The following is a 20943-nucleotide window of genomic DNA, read 5'->3' as shown; positions in this document are numbered from 1 at the left end:
ATTTAACTCTAGGGGAGCTGGAAATTAGCATATTTTCAAAAAAAAAGTAGAGTGTCCCTTTAATGGTAGTAGTAACGGTGTTCCTGTAGCTTAATTGGGTTAGCAACACTAAGGTGATGGATTCGATTGCAGAAAACACACATAATAATAAATGCATGAATTGAAAAGACTGTAAGTCGCTTTGAATAAAAGCATCTGCCAAATACGTAAATGTAACTGCAATTTTGACATGAATATCAGCTGATCACTGTTTAGTTGAGATCATAGTTCCTAATAAAACACCTGTTTTAATGTGGAGCTACTGTATACTGTAATGAATTGAGTCAAATATGGACAAAAATATCTAAAATGTATCAATATACAGTACAAATAAATATATATATTTAAACACTTATTTAAAAAACCCAGGCTGAAAAATATTTAAATCCTCTATTTTTAGCCCAATCACCCAGCTCTGTACTGTTATAAACAAACTGGAGCTGATGCGTATCCCTCAGAGTAAACACAGCAGCCTTGTTAAATACTCAAAGCAGGAGTAGATCACATAAACCTAGTGACCCCAACCAGAGCACTACAGAAAACCCTCGGCTAATCGATATACTGTTTCATTAAAATCATGAATCAAAAACATTGGGCTCCGACAATGCCAAAGCTAAGTGCCTCTCTTAGCTGTGCGAATAAATGATATCTGGAGCTGCATTCATTAAGTGATGTCAACAGAAAAACCTTGATCAAGGCTCGATACGATAATACAGCATGATCCCTCTCAGCCCACACACGCAGTGCAATACAAAGCCAAACTGCTCCTAAAATATCATCCCTACAAATACATGCATTGTGAAAGCGTACCCTGGGGTTGATTCGTTTTTTAAATCACGTGCACGGCCAGATGGGAGAATCAGCCCATCGTGGCGTACACGCTTTTCATTTTTACACCAGCCGAGCTTTCGGTCCAGAGATGATGACTGACGCTTTGTTGCTGGGTGTGAACTTGAGTGTCTCTGAAAATAACACAAGGCGGCCATGTTTCTCGTCAACCCCATGACAGAAAAATAAAAGGAGAGATTGGAGCAAAACAAGAGGTGCTGGCTCAGAGTGAGAGAACATGAAAAATGCAATTACTGCCAGAGCCATGAAAAAAGCTGAGGGATCTATCAACGAAAACTTGCTTCAAACCACCTCTGACGGCGCAAACCTGAGCATCTTAATCTTTCGGCTTCATTATCAGATTGGGATGTAGCTCTTTAATCTCACTGTTCCTTATGATGTCCCTTAAGCACTTTCATACTTTTATGAAAAAATATATTTTTTAGCTTTCTTATGCCCTCTCTCAAAATAAAGTTATTTAATGGAGGTGCCAAGGAATTTTTTTTTAAGACTACTATAACTATTTGTCTTTGTTAGGGTCAGGGATTTTCCCAGCCCGAACCTCAAAGCAATTCCACTGGCTGAGACAACTTTTAAGTTTTCAATTCAATGTCTTATTAACATTATGACAGAAATGTATTTGATCATTAAAAGGATGGTTCACTCAAAAATTGAAATCCTCATGTTGTTTAAAACCTCTTCTAAATTATAATAAGCACACATTTAATGATACCCATGACTTCCACAGTATTTGTTTTTCCTACTATGAAAGTCATTGGGTACAATGGGCAACATAATTTATTTATTTATTTAAAATATATATTTTTTGTGTTTAAACTATCCCTTTAAAACTTAAATAAACAGTAAACCCTTACTTAAAGGTGCAATGTGAGACTTTTAGAAAGATCTCTTGACAGAAATGCAATATAATATACAAAACCATATTATCAGTGTTGTATTAAGACCTTACAGTATGAACTGTATTGTTTTTATTACCTTAGAATGAGTCGTTTTTAACTAAATAAACCGCGGGTCTTTATACATGGAAGTTGCCATCATGTTTCTACAGTGGCCCTAAACGAAAAACTGCTCTACAGAGCGCATTTCATCCCTATGTTGTCTCAGACAACGACATATTTGTCCTGTGGCAGCTACCGTAGCTTATCATTGTATTTCCAAATTGAGGTTGGTTGCAATTCATAAACTCACCACTAGATGCTGCTAAAAACCATAATGTACCTTTAAAGGGACAGGTCACACAAAAATTGTAGGTTTATCAGTGTCCGTTTCTCAATGTCAAGGATACTTCCTTGGCAGGACTAGTCCTTACAAGTCACTTCCTTCAGAGGCTAGGCGAGGCTCCTCTTCAGAATTAGGAGAACACATAAATGGAACAGGCTAGCAAATTGCACGTCATTGCGTCATTACGTCAGTACAAAGGTGTGCTTTCGGCGCTGCGCGCATAGGATTGTGGGTGATTTGAGAATGCGAAGAGCACGAAGGATACACATGCATTCTTTTCTGTATATGGGATATTTTTTGAACGAAGGACTTAGTCCTTGGTTGCAATTTCGAGAATCCTTGACATTGGAACAGTCCTTCAACGGATGACGATGACGTAGCATCCTCGAAATTCTGACTTCCGAGGATCCTTCCTTGACATTGAGAAACAACCATTATTTACTCTCCCTAATGTCATCTAAACCCTGAATGTCTTTTGTTGTTCTTTAGAACTCAAAGGCAGATTTTACAAATTATTGTTTGGGGTTTTCTGATTACTATGGGAGTGGGTGGTGACCACCTTAGGGGCTAATCACACCAAAAGCGCTTTAAACGGTTGAAAACGCAAGGCGCGATGCACACGTCTTTTTATATTGCTAGGCAAGCTGTCTTGTCAATCAAATATTGAAGCGTGAGCACTCTTTTGCTGTTAACTGTCATATTAGCAGAAACTTTAAAAAGAGGGCGCTTGCTCTGACCTTGTTTAAGGGTGAGAGGTGCAAAAACACGCAGGACAATGGTCATTCGATTGGACAATGAAAAGACGCGAATGACGTAGGGCGCTCCTCCGCTCTCAGCGCTCCTTCAAAAGGCACGTGCAGCGGCTGGTGGCAAAAACCGCAAGGCGCTCGGAGCGCATAAACAGCGCGCAAACGCTCCCTGCCCATAGAATATCATTCAAAAAAGGCGCCTGCAACTGCCATAAACGCTTTTGGTGTGATTGGCCCCTTAGTCACCATCCAGTCCTATAGTAATCAAAAAACATTTTAACTCTTTCCCGCCATTGACTAGTTATCTCTTCAATTAAGAGAAAATATTTGCATAAAAAATGTGTTATTGACTTTTATGTTATTTACTAATTTTAAAGGTGCAGTGTGTAATTGTTAGTAGTATCTCTTGACAGAAATGCAAAATAATATACAAAACTATATTATCAGTGGTGTATAAAGACCTTTTATGATGAACCGTTATGTGTTTATCTTAGAACAAGACCTTTTTATCTACATACACAGAGGGTCCCCTTACATAGAAGTCGCCATTTTGTGCCACCATTTTTCTACAGAAGCCCTTAACGGACACATTTTTTTACTAAGTTGTCTCCGAAGATGACATGTTTGTCCGGTGGCGGCTACTGTAGCTTTTCTATGTGCTTCAAAGAGCAGTGGATTAAGCCGTTGGTTGCAATTTGCAACCTCACCACTAGATGTCGCTAAAATTTACACACTGCACCTTTAAACTCTGTGTATGTTTTGATATTCATTCTGAATCTGATCTCTAACTAAATTCAACAGTTTATAAGCAGAGAAAAAATATACATAGGATGAAACGTTTTATTCCCGTTTGTTTGTTTATTGTTTGTTTGAAAGCAGAGTGTCTGTCCTTTTATTTGATTTATTTGTATGTTTATATATTTTTAGAAGAACATTTTCCTGGAATGCATTTTGTGAAACTTCTGTGTAAATCACAAAAAATGCTGGCGGGGAATGAGTTAAGCTTCCCAATTGACCCAACTGCTAAATAAATAAACTCCACTTGACTTGTTTCATATATTTTAAGTGTCCTGTAGACATTTACTCATCTACTGTCTTGTGAATATCGCTGTTGTTTCAGTTGTTACACTGGATTTAAAAGTATACCTCCTAAAACTGCCTAAACAAACAGTTCACACAGATAATGTGCACTGAAAAAGAGGCTTTATTGAATCTGCATTTGGGTTCTGAAGAACAAATAGAGACATTAGGGCTAAAACTGAAATGAGGGTGAGTAAATATTATAATTTTTGAGTGAACTATTTCTTTAAAAAAATTTAAAATTACACTGTATACAGTGTTGTCAGTTACTCTTTAATTAAGCTTTTGGGGTCCATGGGACATTCAACAGGGGAACAGCATCTACCCATCTCACCAGCTGGATAAAATACAAGATATGGCAACAAAACCCAACCGAGTCTCGCGTAAGCAGTCATTTTATTTAGCAGATTTTATTTGACAGTCATTTTATTTGCCAGACACTTTTATCCATAGTGACTTACAGCGCATTCAATCTATACATTTTTATCAGTACAGTGTACGTGTGGTCCCTAAGAAACAAACCCTGACTTTTGCTTTGATAGACTTTGCTCTATCAACTTAACTACAGGAACACACTAATGTAGATGTGTATGTGTCTCCATCATTGGGTTCATTGGATCGGCGTGCTCAAGCTTTTGGTGAAGAAGAGCCACTGATAGTAACTGTACGGTTGAGCGGGTAGAGACGAGTGGTGATTAATAGAGTCCAGGGTCAACGAGACAGAGATGGAGAGTCTGAGACAGTCGAATGGGGATCCATAGAGGAAATCAATTTTTAATTTGGCTGTCAGGATAGTAAAGCTAAACCTTCAACGTTATAGACATGACATAAATTATGGGACGTGCTCGGAGGGCGCGAACGGACGAGAAAGAGAAGAAGAAAGCGAAAGGACGGATTTAAGTAAGAAGGAACGTCGCAGAAACTTTCGGCAAAACCAAGCAGGTTAAATGTGTTTCCGCCGAGCAGAGGAAAGAACAAAACGTTCATTACGGGTGTGCACTTACATCTTTGAGGCAACCCATGAAGTTGTTGCTCACGGGGGAGCCGGGTAGATCCGCGGTGTTCGGGCTGCCTCCTACGTAGAAGAAATCATCAGATCCCAGCATGGTGTAGTCCTCCTGAGTGTAGCCTGTGGTGGTCAGCAGCCCGTCCACTGATATGGTAACCTGTTTGTATAAAAGCCAAGGAAGGTTGGGTAGAAAGAGAGAGAGAGAGAAATAGAGAGAGCGTGGGAAATCTTTTCATTAGGCAAAAGACATTCCTTTCTGGCTTCAACAAAAACCTTGCATGTTTCAAGTGGGGGGAGTTCCTCTGGTTCTGTATGCATACTGTTCACTAACGAAAGCCAACCCATTTTTATGTCTGCAATTGCTGCTTTCTGAATAAGAGACTGATCTGTCGTGTCGTGTCGTGTCGTGATTGTGCACTAGTCAGTGTTGGAGAGGAGAACAGGAAGAAAGGGCGTGGTCTTCAGAAACTATATGTTGAGTGGGTTAGCAAGTGATGTTAAGGGTGACTGTGCAGTATTAGTATAAAGGAAGGGGGGGGGGGAGTTCAGACACAAAAATGGTTGTTAGTATAACAAAGGGTTGCATTTAACTGTTAATGGTCAGTTCTGATAAATAACTTGGTTTTTGCACACATTTTGTAAGAGATGTCTTAAAAAAAGAAATACTCTGGTGTTTGGGTAGCGACAGCTTTTAGTTTGGTTAATAAACAAGCCATGCATGATATTCAAGACAGCATGGGCATCAACTGCAGGAGCATTCGACGTCTCTATTTAATGCAGCCGATATATTCTGTGCCAAAAAGGCCGCTTTCATTTTCAGCATTTGGAAATGTTAAAGCCTGGAAACTTTGGCAGACGTCCAAAACAGGTGCTTTTCTTATAGTCATAATAAGTACCCTGCTTAAGGTGTTTCCATGCCGACAGACGGAGAGGATTTATATTCCATCTCTAATACTATCAAATATTGCGTGAACATTATTATTACTGTGGACAAGCAGAGAAATCTTGAAGGCTGCTGCATATTTGCTGGAAATTGTAGATGGCTCACACTGTCCTGAAATTGAAACCCATTATGTCCCAACCTTTCTAAGAGAGATAGAGCAGAGAAAGCAAGACGTGGAAAGGGAAAGGAAAATGAAGAAAAAATATCGACGTACAGCGCCGCAAACGACAACAAAAATAGTTAGCCACTCATGCACTGAAAGCAAATTACGCAGGTGTAGAAGCTGCATATCGAACACTGAAAAGTGGCACACATCACATCGGCTGCTTAAGGAAATGAATGACCAAAATCAACACGCATGGAGAAAAGCAGGTGTGCCGTTTTGTCCCGCGAGGAGAAGGGTTAGTAAAAGGTCGGTCTTTCCTCTGTACTCCAGACGGAGGGTTAATAACAGCTGCATGGCAGCAGGTACGAGGCGGAAATCATTTTTATCCAATTCTGTCATTTCCCTCTTTCATTTCATATAAACACCGAGTGTTTGTGCTCAAGCAGAACACTTCCATTTGTCTGCCCAAGGTCGTTCTTTTCATTTCGAATTGTGAGGGAGCTCGAAATTAGAAGTCAGCTGTGAAAAACACAAACATCTCCAAATGTTTTCTTTTACTGTCATACGCATTTTAATGGTAAAATGTATACGAATAGATGCTGCTGCGTATGTGAGCCTTCCTTAACCTTCTCCTGCGTCTCTTGATTAATTTGGCAGACGTGAACACAATGCTCGGGAACATTGCGTATTAAGAGCGGTTTCCAAAGCAAAACAAAAATGGAATTATTAAATGCGACATCATACAGTGAACCCTAATCTCTGTATGAATTACAGCAACATTTAATAAAAGCATCAACATCAAAGGCAAGGAATGAAAAAAAAACTGAGCGAGTGGACAGAAATGCTGCGGTCAAACATTTATGATTGTTTCGTATATTTAAAATTGTTTAGAAAAGATTATTCTGTGCCCTTTTACTTTGACTGACACTGTGTAGATTTACAAATATAGTTACCTTTATGGCTTAGTCTTATATGTGACCTTGACTGTGAAAACCCAGCTAAAGGTATTTTTCTGATTAAGTATTTTCTACATAAAATCACCATATATATAATGTAAAGAACATTCTGTGATAATATTACTATTGACTGATTAAGGTCATGTCAAAGATTGAAATCAATGACTGAAATCAATCTTTGATGCTCCTAATCTCAAACAGATTATAAGACTTTAGCTTGGATTGCACAGACATGGTCACATATAACCTTTTTAATGTATATGAACATAAATGACTTCAATTCTCTTAAAATGGTTCTGCCAAATTGCAGCACTACTTATATTAACATTTAACCAATGTACCTTAAAGGAACAGTATGTAAGAAATGTATATCAACTAATCAAAAAATGGCCCTGATATGTCACTAGACATTAAAGGAACAGTATGTAAGAAATGTATATCAACTAATCATAAAATGGCCCTGATATGTCACTAGACATTAAAGGAACAGTATGTAAGAAATGTATATCAATTAATCATAAAATGGCCCTGATATGTCACTAGACATTAAGAAATCATTTACATTTCAAATACTTATATCACTGACAACAGTGGTCTGGCCAGGATATTGAAGCCCTCAACTGATGTTTATGTTGTCATGTTGTGTATTGGCCACCAGTTGTTTGATTGCAGTACCAGTTTTAGCCACAAGTTTGGTGATTGCAATACCAGTTTTGGCCACAATCCTACATACTGTTCCTTTAAGCATTAAAGTCTGTCTATACAGAAAAATGCGCCCAGTGTCTGCCATAGTAGTGTAGACCAGACTGAATTCTTGCTTTGGCAGAAGTGTATAGCATCCTTTATGCCCACTTTAAAAACGCACAGCCAAGTATATGAGTTATTGATAATGCAGTTCACATCAAATACAAAAGCATTACACAAAACGCAATGTAAAGGATATGGGGAATGATGAATGGTAAATGGTATACAAATAAAACACGTAAAAAATTGCAAATGGCAAAAAAATGAACTTTCGCATGGCACCTTGGGACTGATGCCATTTTTTATTTTCTTGTAGTTTCTGCACAGTAAAAGCCAAAAGAGATAAAAAGAAAGGGCCAAACCAAACTAGACAATTAGAATGTGATATCTACCATATAATGCAGTTTGTTTACCGTAGGTAGCCCGACCCCTGCGCGCTTCAAAAAAAGAAAAAACAAGGGAGGGAGAGTAAAATTACATACCATAAACTCCACAGAAGCTTGAAAACTATTAAATAATGACTTGCTAGCAATTATAAGCAAATTTAACCATACCACGGGATGACTCTTTGTTTTAAAGGAACGACTGTCTCTGCCCTCCTAAATATATATCTTCTCAGGTGGAAATAAAAAGTAGCTTACACCAAATATTTACTGGCTGTTTATGCCTGGTATTAAAGGAAAACACCACTGTTTCTTTCAATATTTTACTATGTTTACACCTCAATCTAGATCCTATCTTTTTTCAAAGCGTGCACTTTTAATCTTTGTACAGCGCTTCTTGAATGTGTTAGCATTTAGCCCAGCCATTCAATCCTATGGCTCCCAACAACTCCCAAGTTTTATTTTGTGCCACCATACTTACTCATGTAACAGTCTTTAAATAGGAAAAACATGGAAGTGTTTGGTCGCTTCTAAATTCATCCCTGTTTGGATCCTAAGAAATGAATGAATATGCTAAATGCTAACACATTCACAACGCGCTGTACAAAGATTAAAAGTGCACGCATTGAAAAAAGATAAATGTGTATTAATTCATCAAAGTTGAGGTAAAAACATAGTAAAATACCAAAAAAGGTGGTGTTTTCCTTTAAGATGCGCTTTGGTTGATCAGAGAAAGACATATTCACGTTTACACCTGGAATTTTAATCCGTCTCTTTTGTCCACTTTCGACAGCTTCTGTCCTAATTACTGAGGAGGTGGTCTGGACGTATGTCAGTACTTGTGTTGTTAAAAAACATTCTGCACAGACTTTGTACATGCATATGTATGAGCTTTCTCTGATTTTTCAGAGCAATCGATGAAATAAGCTCGAGCTACTTTCAAAATAAAACAAAAATGAAAGAGGCGGTTTTAGTTTTATCAATAAAAGCCTTAGCATACCGCTGTACACTGTGCGTTCGTGCTAGAAGTCTGATGTAAAAACATTGTGCTCTGTACATCACATTAAATCAATACGCTGAGAGTAGATGTCTGTTGTGGCTGCTCAAACATATTCGAGTCCAATCCGGTTGAATGTGATTTTAACTACCTCTGAATGTGGTTGAAAGTGGACGAGCCCAAAGCATTTTACACCTGTTTTTAGCGTCATCCACGTGCGATTTAATCGACCAAAGCGCATCTTAATACCAGGTGTAAACAGCCGCTTAGGTGACTCACGTCCCATGGAGGTTTTCTTGTTAGTGTTGGAGGGGTGTAAAGGCAGATAAACAATGAGAAATCCACTTAGCGGCTTCGGTGTTAGTACAGGAGAGAAAGAAGTTCAACTGATCTGTCAAACAAGATGGTTTAGTGGGGTGTTAGGGGTTTTGGAGGAAGGGGTTGGAGAGCGGCAGCAGCATTACAATAAAGAATGGGAGCAGCAGTAGTTACTAACACTAAATGAATGACATAAAAACAAATGTGTCAACAGACGTTCCTCGAATTGTTTATGCCTGAGCTCGGCACAATGCCGGAGAGCGATAATTTGTGATGGCTGAAACAAAACTATGCTTCATTCGTTAACAGATGCGAGGTGCGCTCCCCCGGCTCTCGTCGCGGCGCTCCAACTAAAGGTTACGGCAGTCAAAAGGAGAAATAATCAGCAGGCGCCGGGGTTTCACGTCCGTGCGATGCGCCCTATCGTACAATCATTCTCTAGCAATAACAGATTGAAAACAATCAGGGTAATGGTGCCAAAAAAATCTGCCTTGGATATGAGCGCTGCTTTTCAAAGGACCCGTTTTTCTTAGGTTAAATGATTAATAGTAAACATTGCCCCTCTTCAGAAGATGGAAGGCTTGCTGAATGCAAATGGATTTTTTTTGTTGGCGTAATTGGAGCATATTCACTGTTGTGGAGTTAATCACTGAGACAAAACCGAGCGGCTCAGCCCGAGCTTGAATGGAGCTGGCAAATCAAAACACTCCTCTTCAACAGGGACTCGCACACACGCATCCACTCTGGTTAGTAACAACTGGAAGGCAATTGTAAACGCTGTGCTATGTCTGTGAGAGCCTGTGGCTTAATGGTACTTCAGTCCTGTAGTGAAGAAGAGACTTTATAGCCCTCTAAGGGCTCAAAAACAGAAATATTTTGGACTTGGTGAATCACTAAACACATTACGGGTGTAGAGCATAAATCTAGTTTGCGATCAGGGTTACACATTACGTTGTCAAATCTCTGTGGACTAACATCATTTGGTGTGCAAGCTCTTAAACAGCCATGTGTTCACCGGTGAAATCATCTGATTCCAATTAAATCCCAGCCTCATGCAGTTCGTCTTTATCACAAACAATACGCTCTTGTTCGGTTAGAGGGCTAGAACCACATTTGTTATTTCATATGAAACATAGTCAACAGTCAGAAAGAAACTAAACTGCGATTATTTGTGCATCTACTGTATTGTATATTAGCCAAAGCACAATAACAATAGACATGAAAGATTATTAACTAATAAGTAAACAAGTCTCGCAAAGGTGAACGTTACCTGACGCAGGTTGCGGGACACACGGACGGCGTGCCACGCGTTGTCGTTAAACTTGCCGTCGGAGGGCTCCACCAGAGCCTCGAAGGCACCTGAGCCCAGGTTGATGACCAGGCACACTGCTCCGCTTTTCAGAGACAGGTTGACGTAATCTGCCGATTTGCCGGTGTGGAGCAGGAGGCCGTTTCGCTGCAGAGTCCGGAAGGACAGCGTAATCTCATCTGTGCTGCTTTGGATGGGCTTCTGGGACAGGTCGTAGCTGAAGAACTCGTTACCCTTGAACGTGGCCACTGACTCCGCTTGGCCTGATTGGAGAGAGATAGAAAGAAGCCAAGGAAAGGTCGTTAGATACGGGATGGATGTGAACCGGAGGTGCGGTCAGGGCAGTAGTCATTTTTATCCTGGTACCAAAAGCACATTAGACGGCTGAAGCTTGTTGCTGTGGGTGCATTTATAGTGTGTCTTGTTTACAGTTGTGTCAGTGCACTAATCACAGACTACAGTATGTGCATCAATTACAGAATCGATCCTGGCCTGTCTCTTATGCGATTTCATTGGTCACTGCGTCTCACTATTCGGCCAGATTTCAACTGCAATGGTCAGAAGCTGTTCACTCACTGGGTCTCATTCACTAATAATTGCCTGTTTTTATACGCACACTTGAACTTCTCACAAAAACTATTTGTTCTTATACTTGTTCTTACGTTAGTGAATATGGAGTGTTCTACACGGGTGGCCGTGTGCACAAAGTTGGTCATTTGCATAAACACGCCCAAACCAGCTCCATATAAAGGCTTTCCGCAGCGCTGGTCCACAGAAAATTTTAGAGTAGTTTGTCATAGAAGCAAAAGAGCTTGAAAAGAAATCCCTGATCATATTTATTATCGGTAAAGTTCTGTTTTGTTGTGCATTTTTTATTTGGAGGTTTTGCTTTTGCTGTAGGAAGCCAGCTGTTGTGTGTCAACCGGAGTAACATTAAATAAGTATTGGATGCATTAACAAATATGACATTAATTAATATTGTATGACAGAGACGCGCATCAGTATCTAAAATAAAACAAATAGGACATCAAGTAATTGACGTTTGGACTTCTCATTACATTTACATGACGTTTACATTAGGCATTAAGCAGACGCTTTCATATAGAGATTTAAAAAGTGAGGAAGGAAATAGTGAACATTTGTCATTACGTGCATGTTCTTTATATGTGTAGAAAAAAATAAGTAGGCTATAATACTGTATAATATAATGTACAGTATATAATAGTAATAATATAGATCATGTATAATAATATATAATACAGAAAATATTATAATATAAAATATAATCATGTCAATTTTATATATCAACATTATTATAAACATTAGAATTTTAGCCTAGTATTTGATTATAGCGTACGTGATAATATCGTACAAGTGGTTTTAGGTTTCTTGAATTTTTGCGTACATTTAGAAGACATTTTGATACAAAAGTTTTTGTTGAATCAGCACATCTCATGCGCAAATTTGTACGCATGCTTAACGAATGAGACCCACTGTCTATGATGCAGTGCCGCTGGAGTTCAATAGGTAGAGCATTAAAGGGTTGGTTCACCCCAAAATTACACTTTTATTATAAATCACTTACCCCTGTGTCGTTCTAAACCACCAAGTCCTCCGATTGTCTTTAGGACACATTTTTAGATATTTTTAATGAAAACCGGGAACATTTTTGTGTGTAAAAAAAAAGAAAACGAAAATTTTCTTAAAAAATTAATTGTTCTCCTGTTTAGCTATTCAGTGCGTGTTCACGAGCAGACTATGGCGCACGCTGATTTTCTTTTTATATTTATGCAAACATTGTAAGCAATACTTAGGGGCGATTCACATTTCGGGTCTTTTGCCCGCTCACGTTTGCTAATTCAAATGTAGGCGCGCGATATGCGCACTCATAATGGAAGCGACGCTGTTGTTTTTTCCAGGTGCGTCCTCACGGCATCGAGTTAAAATCACTTGAACTTTTCAGAATGCCGCAAGCGCAACGCAGGTTATGTGACAAGAAGCAACCAACGGTCAAGTTTTTGCGTGGCTTTGGACGCAAAATTTGAACCGCTCCTTAAAGGTGCAGTGTGTAATTCTTAAAGGGATCTCTTGACAGAAATGCTTAATAATATACAAAACTATATTATCAGGGGTGTATAAAGACCTTTTAATAATTAACAATTATGTTTTATTACCTTAGAATGAGATGTTTTTATCTGCATACACCGTGGGTGCCCTTTAGGGCTGGCAAAAAAAATAGATTTTTCGATTAATTTTTTTTTTACGTGGTCGATTAAAAATTGATTCTCAAAAGGCCACGAAACGATTTTTTTTTTTAAATAAAATTAACCTGATCCTGTTTGATCAAGGAATGCGACTGTTTTGACTTTTTTAGCATACATTTTTCATCTTGCATCAAAATTTTATTGTAATTAATATAATTAGAGATGGGTTCTGTTTTAATGTACCCAAGTGTAACTAAAATAAAAAAGTGTAATATACAGGTTGGTGGCTCTTCATTTCTTTTTATTAATTAATTTTTTTTTATAAATAAAGTATTTTTATTAAATCTATATTCATTGAGTTGAATCGAGAATCGAGTAGTAAAATCGGAATCGAATCGAGAATCGAAATTGAATCGATAGCTTATAAATCGAATCGATCCGGAACATCTGAATCGATACCCAGCCCTAGTCCCCTTACGTGGAAGTCGCCATTTTGTGCCACCATGTTTCTACAGAAGCCCTTAACGGACAAACTTTTTTTACTAATTTGTCTCCGTCTATGACTTTTTTTAGTTTTTCCAGTGGCGGCTACCGTAGCTTCTCTATGCGTTTCAAAAGCGAGGGAAGAGCAGTGGACTGAGCCATTGGTTGGAATTTGCAACCTCACCACTTGATGCCACTAAAATGTACACACTGCACCTTTAACAGGCTATATAAATGCACAAATGACTTTTGCCAGCTTATTTTGTGTCTGTACACTGGCAAATACGTCAGCAGGTGACATCAGCAGCATGCGCTGTAGTCTGCTCGTGAACGCCTACTGAACTACCAAGCGGGAGAACAAATTGTTAAATAAAATTTTTGTTTCATTTCTTTGCGCACAAAAGTGTTCTTGTTGCTTCAAGAAATGATTATTAAAATACATAGACCTTTTAGGCGATGTCTTTCATTCTTTCTGGGCTTGATTGTGTGAATAAAATTGCAGTCTATGGGACAGACAGAAGCCTCTCAGTTTTCATTAAAAATATCAACAACAAAAAAATCGGAGCACTTGTTGATTTAGAACGACACATGGGTAAGTAATTCATGATAAAATTGTCATTTTGGGGTGAACTAACTCTTTAAGTTAGCCCAGTTCATAGGTTCAATCACCATTGAACACACATGTTAATAAAAGTGTTTGCAAAATACATAAATGTAAATTATGAGCTAAGGACAACATGCTTTAGTCTTGTAGTGTGCTTGTATATTATATCTACATTTTATAGACAGTCTAAGAACCAAGCAAGCATGTTAGCATGGAAACGGCAAATTAATTAAATGGGAATGCAAATAAAACACACACACAAATACATCCTGTTTAACAACTAAAAAGGATCAGGCAAATCTTGAGCCTTGATGTGATTTTGGCAAATGAGAGCTTTACAGCCACTGGCTTAAATGAAGCATAAAGGAACCATAAATTAACACTACAAGACAGCTGCATGCATGAATCATTGTGCATCTCTTTGACATGATACACGCCGTGAAACCAAAAATCCCACTGCCACCCTCCGCTTTCGCTTCAAAGCCTGCCATGAGTCTTTTTCCGTCCTCCACGTTGACATGTACCGCAGAGGTGAGTGATGTCACACATGCAAATGAGAGTAATCTCCCCACCAATCACATCGGCTAATCGTGAAGGTCATTTGTGTATGTAAAGCTTGCTGTTCTGAAATTAAACTGCGAGCGTGCAATTAAACGGGTTGAAAACGGGCTGTCAGAAATGATCTCGAGTAAAACACAGCCTACATTTAAATAGGGCTTGGATTTGCGAACACACAAGATGTGAAAGCTTTGATGAAGGAAGTCGGAGTTTCAGAATACAGTCATTAAGCAAATCGGGGCCTGTCACAATATCTTATCTTCATACATTTTCGGTACTTTAAAAATCATCACTTTGCCAGACACCCTGTTAGTTTTGCATATATATATATATATTTTCCCTTCGTGGCTCTTATTAGCAGGCTGTTTTTTCTAGTGAGGGTTTAATAACACATCTATTTCTCTTAACCACAGAAATATTGATTTTAATCCAAATATTTCATTACTGTATGTCGTTCACAGTCCATAACCTTGCACTCGGAGATTCTTTGATCAATGGTGTAAAGTGGCCTGTACGGTTTAAAAATCACAAAGTTAATTGACTGTTATCAAAATCTATAAGGATGTTTCAAACAATCATCGCAGAATAAAACTGCATTGCTTACAAATCGTTCATAAATCAGGATGAAGTTTGCTGTTTTGCCTCAAATTAAGATGCTTGTCGTAAAATTGTTATGCAAATTGCTGACATACAGAATTGTAATATATTCCATGTTGTCCATTCAAGGTCATTGCTTTCTCCTTTAGAAACAAGCCAGACAATAAAAAGATCTCTTTCGCGAGTTATCTTTCCCAGAGGATGTTTCATGGTTCCAGGACATACAGTAATATTCGTCCTTGAGTTATGCACACCTAACCTGTTCAGCTGCTAAAAATAGTATGAAATATTCAATTTCAGGTTTACCCAGCAGAGCATAACATTAATTTGAAGACTTGTGATATTTCATTAAGCAAGGAGGCTCAGACCATCAGTTAGGAAAGAAGCGACTGGGCGCGAAGCAACCAAGCAGACGTCTTCACCATGGTAATATGACCTTGCGAAATTACAGAAGCAGAATCTTATCATTGTGCCGCTTGGTTCAGTGGAGAATAAACAGCCAGAGCGTGTGTTCCACAACAAGCAGATCTCCTATGTAGAAGGGAACTCTTTCAGATACGACTGAGGCAAAGCCCCGCTGAGCTGTGTGTGCTTAAGAGTTTTCGCAGTTCTTCAGAGACTACGGCGTGACGCAAAGAGAATGTGACCCACAAAACACAGGGTTGTGACTAAGTATAAGGTAATGTTTCTAACAATAAACGTGACATGATGGGATCAGACAATATCGCAGTGGCTTTCGAAAGTGCAGTCTGAAACGGCCTCAGACATTAGTCTGTTGGGAGGCAAATGTTCTCAAATTATAGTAATCCTGCAATAGAGACTCAAATACATTAACAAACAGAAATGATGATAAAAATCAAGAGTTTAAATGGAATCTTTTTCATGTATTGTGCTCGTGTAGCTTAACTGGTACGGTATTGCATTGGCTGCACAATAGGTCATGGGTTTGATCCTGCGGAACACACATATTGATAAAATGTAAAGATTTTAATGCACTGTGAGTTGCTTTGGAGTCAGTAAATCTAAATGTATTTACACTATATACAGAAAAATGGTTAAGTGTACCCTAGTTGTCACTTGGGCAGTACCATGTCAAAAAGTACAGCTTTGGACCTCAAGGGGCAGTTTCCCGGACAAGGTTTAGGTTAAGCTAGGACTAGTCCTTATTTATATTATGACATTTGAAGAGTTTTAAAAAATATATACCTTACAAAGAACATTAGTAGTGTGCATCTTAAGAGGATATGTCAGTGCAAGCTTTTTTCAGTTAAGATGCATTTTAGTCTAGGACTAGGCTTATGCCCTGTTTGGGAAACCGGCCCTAAGCGGGCCTAGACTAAAATAAGACTAGTACTAGACTAAAATAAATGTAAGACCTGTCCAAACTAAAAACAACTTGCACTGGCATATCTGAAAATATATCAGTGCTCTTTGTTTTGCTTCAAAATGCACACAATAATGTTTTTATTAAGGCATGTTGGTTTAAACTAGTTATATTCTCTAATTAAGGCCTAGGCCTGGCATAAGATAATCCCTGTCCAGAAAACCACCTCTAAGGGTTTATAATAGCACATCAAAGGTACATACTGGTACCAACAGAAGAATTCAGATGCAAAACCCTCTAAGTGCGTTTGACATTTTAAATGAGCATTTTTTATCAGGCTCTTATGTTTAGGTTCAGTAATTTCACTTTAATGGCAATGAAAAGGTTACTAGTCAGTATATTGAAATGCCTTATTTTCACAAATGTTATTTTAGTCATTTCATTGGTATTTAACAAATTTGAATGTGTTTCGTTGCAAAACACTCTAAGTGCATGCAAGCTTTTTTGGCAAAAATCTACATTTCTTTGGACAAGACGCAAAATAACTAAAGATGCAACTATAAACATTGCAAATAATGCAAGTCAGAATGCAAAAGATCAAAATGAAGTTCCAAACCTCACATTAGGTGGCGCTTTAATGCATGTGGCTGCCACATTCGGGATGTATTTAGTCCAAGTACTCATGAGAAACACTAGTATAAGTATGATCGCAGGTGTTTCACATTCGTCTTCCATGCACTTTGAGGACATTGCTGAAAAATCGACGTGGTGTTTAACAGATTCTGCAAATAAACCGGTATTCCTGAATGGGACTGAGGTCGAGTTTTAAGCAGATTTGAAACAAAGGTATTTGAGGAACACAGTGTTTCCCATCCATTGATTTATCTGTGGTGGGCTGTACTAGCACTAGCCGCCACAAATAGATTTTTTATGATTCAATTACATTTTAATTTTACTATTTAAAACGTAACTTAATTAATTGTAGCGAGCGCTCAGCGCGCCTCCCTCTCTCGTTGCGTGCAGCGCCTCAACAGCGCGCGCCCCCTCCCCTCTCTCACCTAACAGTGAAAAGTATTTTAACTCCGTGGCGCGTTCCTCCGTGTACTTTCATTTTCGCGTAAACGTCAACAGTCACGGATGTTACTGAAAAGATGGCTGATCGAGTTCATCATGACTGACTTAACAAAAGTTTAGCAGTAGTGTTTCCCACACATGCCCGTTCTGGTGTTAGTCTGTCCGAGCTCTCTCACTACCTATGATGCGGTATGCCCTTGCACGTATTCTGTAGTAACAGCAACCGTGCATTCTGTCATATTTCTGAATTTGCAACAAATTGTGTGCGCTACACATAATATACAATAAAACTACCACTCCGTTTTAAGCAGCAGTTATAAAAGAGCGGATTGGATTAAGCAAGGAGTTACTGGGTCGTGCGTCATTACTGGGTCCTGTTTAGTCAGTAATTTATAGACAACAGAACAGATAATATGTAAAAATAGCATTTAGTTGTGTTAAAATGCAATATAATGTGACAAATCAAAGAGTAAAAAACACAACGCAAGGACGTCACATATATGCTAATCGGCGTGTGACGTCATCACTGCCACAGTCTCTCAAAATCCTGTGGGAAACACTGGAACATATAATACGTGCCAAGAGCATTCAGTAAATATCAAATCTCGGAAGGCGGAAAAGGATTCCAGAAAATGCAATCGAGCATCAGAGGGTCAAATACTCTTTTTCTATAGCGTAGTTGGCAGGGCAGCCAGAGCGTTTTTTTGGCGCTCTCGCCAGGGGTAGGGATGGGCACCGAACTCGGTACTTTTATAGGCACCGACCGAATTGGGTCGGTACTACCCAGTATCGATTCACATAAAATGTCAGCGCGCCGCGTGAGTCTGGTACGTAGCACGCGCGCGAGAGAGAGAGAGAGAGAGAGAGAGAGAGAGAGAGAGAGAGAGAGAGAGAGACCGTGTGGGTACTTGGTGACACCCCTTTGCAACTTGCTTAATGGCTAACAAAAAGCAATCTAACGTGTGGTTAAATTTCACAAAAGCAGACAATGCTACCTGCAATATTTGTAACAGTAAGTGCAAGGCAGGCAGTGGTAATACATCCAACCTGAGGAAGCACTTACACAATGTGTATTTAAAAGCACAAGAGGGCTTATTAAGATGCGTTTTCGTCGATCGGATCACAAGTGGAGAGAGACAAATTCTGTAAACACCTGGTATTTATCAAGACCAGTCCGTCTCTTTTGTCCACTTTCGACAGCTTCTGTCCTGATTACTTTGAGTGGTGGTCCGTGGAGACTGCGGGGAAGTCCCTCTGCTTTCCTTTTAGCACGAGCTGGAGTAATGACTGTTTAAATGGACGCGAAATAACTTGGCGCTGCTTGTGTTTTAAGTGAACATGCTGCACAGTGTTTTGTACATGAATATGTTGGCGCATTCTCTGATTTTTCAGCGCAATTAATGAAATAAGATCGCGCAACTTTTATGCGCTCGCAAAATCAAACTGCGGAAATCAGCCGCTTTTAGTTTTATCAATGAAAGCCTAAAGACTGTGTGTTCATGCTAAAAGTCAGAAATGACGTAAAACTTTGTGGTCAGTACCTCAGATTAGATAAATGGACGGAGAGAAGGCTATGGCGTTTAATCAGACCCAAAAGTCGCGCGCACAAAAACCACGCGCGAGCGCGAGATACGAGCGCGCAGAACACTATTCGCGCGCGGACAAGCATCCTCGCGAGCGCGCAGAACACTATCCGCGCGCGGAAAAGCGTCCTCGCGAGCGCGCAGAACACAATTCGCGCGCGGAAAAGCGTCCTCGCGAGCGCGCAGAACACAATTCGCGCGCGGAAAAGCGTCCTCGCGAGAGCGCACCTCCGCTCAGCGCGCACAAATGCAGTCACGCGAGCAAAGGCTTGGATGAGCGCTCGCTCGACTCTCTCTATGCTCTCACAGCTGCACCACACGCGCTCGCTCGATGAAGATGACTTTTGGGACTTTGGGGGCGGGACATTGACTGATGTCTCCGCTTCTGTGATTGGTTGTTTGATTTGATTAGTGACACGCATGATCTCTTGTTCCGCTATCCGTATCCAGTCAATCTAGGCAGAGAAAACATGTTTTAATATGACCATTATGTCGGAGTAGGTAATCTAGGTGAAAACATTAGTCTTGTTTAAACTATGCAATAAGCTCCCCTTACAAAAATGAACCATGGTTTTACTACAGTTAAAACCAAAAAACATGGTTACTGTAGTAAAACCATATGGTTACCACAAAATAACCATGGTTTTGATAACCATGGTTTTTAAAAAACCATAGTTAAACCATGGTAAGTGTAGTAAAACCATGGGGTTGCTGATAGTAATCAATACACCAAAAAAACATGGTTACTACACTTTTACCACAATAAAACCATGGTTAATTTTATTTAGGGTCCAAACATAACCAAACAATAATACTTATTTTAAGGTATTCATTTTGTTTGTTGTTTAATATGTAGATAATTTAACAACCATATTATGGCAAATGAAACTTATTGTGAAACTCAAATACAACAACAGTGTAAAAATAAATGCTGTTTTGACCCTGAAAAGATATACAGAATAAAATATATTAAAAAAAACTAGTATCTAGTTTTTTAGTTTTTTTATATATATACATATACACATACACATTTATACACACCAACACAGCAGTCCATAATTTCTTTATAGTGAGTTGGTGTTTGTATGTATCATTTCTGGTAATCTTTGTTTACACAATATACTTTACACTATACTATTTTCTTTTGTATATTTAAAAAAATCTTACTGTTCCATTTGACATTTTTAACTATCTTACATTTATTTCTTCTTATTTTATTTGTACACAGCCCAACTGAAAATGCTATACATGAACAGTCTTTGTCATGCTGATAAGGTACACTAAAATTACAATTGTTAGATAATATCACCTTTTTTTATAAAGTTTTGTACAGGACTATACTACAGTTTGCTAATGCTAAGTCCGAACCAACTCTGTGACCTGAAAATGTCAATATGTAGCAGTAGCCTACAGTATATGCAAGATGATAAACAGTAAACATAATATATAATAAAATTGGCATTGTTGTTTGGTTTTGCAATCATTAAAATTACGTGCTCCGACATAATAGTCATATAAACGTGTCTTCTCTAGCTAGATTGACTGGATACGGATAGCGGAACAAGAGATCATGCGTGTCACTAATCAAATCAAACAACCAATCACAGAAGCGGAGACATCAGTCAATGCCCCGCCCCCAAAGTCCCAAAAGTCATCTTGATCGAGCGAGCGCGTGTGGTGCAGCTGTGAGAGCATAGAGAGAGTCGAGCGAGCGCTCATCCAAGCCTTTGCTCGCGTGATTGCATTTGTGCGCGCTGAGCGGAGGTGCGCTCTCGCGAGGACGCTTTTCCGCGCGCTAATTGTGTTCTGCGCG

The 20943-nt window shown here is 39.1% G+C and overlaps 1 protein-coding gene across 15 annotated transcripts in view; it reads right to left on the bottom strand.

The window, feature by feature from the left end:
- nrxn2a (neurexin 2a) overlaps positions 1-20943 on the bottom strand; it is a 468354-nt gene that overhangs the window by 281952 nt on the left and 165459 nt on the right. For 12 of the 15 annotated variants that reach the window (XM_073871201.1, XM_073871202.1, XM_073871200.1 and 9 more), the window contains 3 exons: positions 10665-10966; positions 8089-8133; positions 4943-5104 (listed from right to left, as the gene is read on the bottom strand). In XM_073871201.1, the coding sequence (XP_073727302.1) occupies positions 4943-5104; positions 8089-8133; positions 10665-10966 (509 nt within the window). The remainder of the gene's footprint in view (positions 1-4942; positions 5105-8088; positions 8134-10664; positions 10967-20943) is intronic. The other 3 variants (XM_073871203.1, XM_073871192.1, XM_073871199.1) reach the window with 1 other exon arrangement.

Source organism: Misgurnus anguillicaudatus, chromosome 9, assembly GCF_027580225.2.
Source record: "Misgurnus anguillicaudatus chromosome 9, ASM2758022v2, whole genome shotgun sequence".
Classification (NCBI taxonomy): domain Eukaryota; kingdom Metazoa; phylum Chordata; class Actinopteri; order Cypriniformes; family Cobitidae; genus Misgurnus; species Misgurnus anguillicaudatus.
The sequence above is the reverse complement of the archived record's forward strand: the minus strand, read 5'-3'. Positions and strand labels throughout refer to the sequence as shown.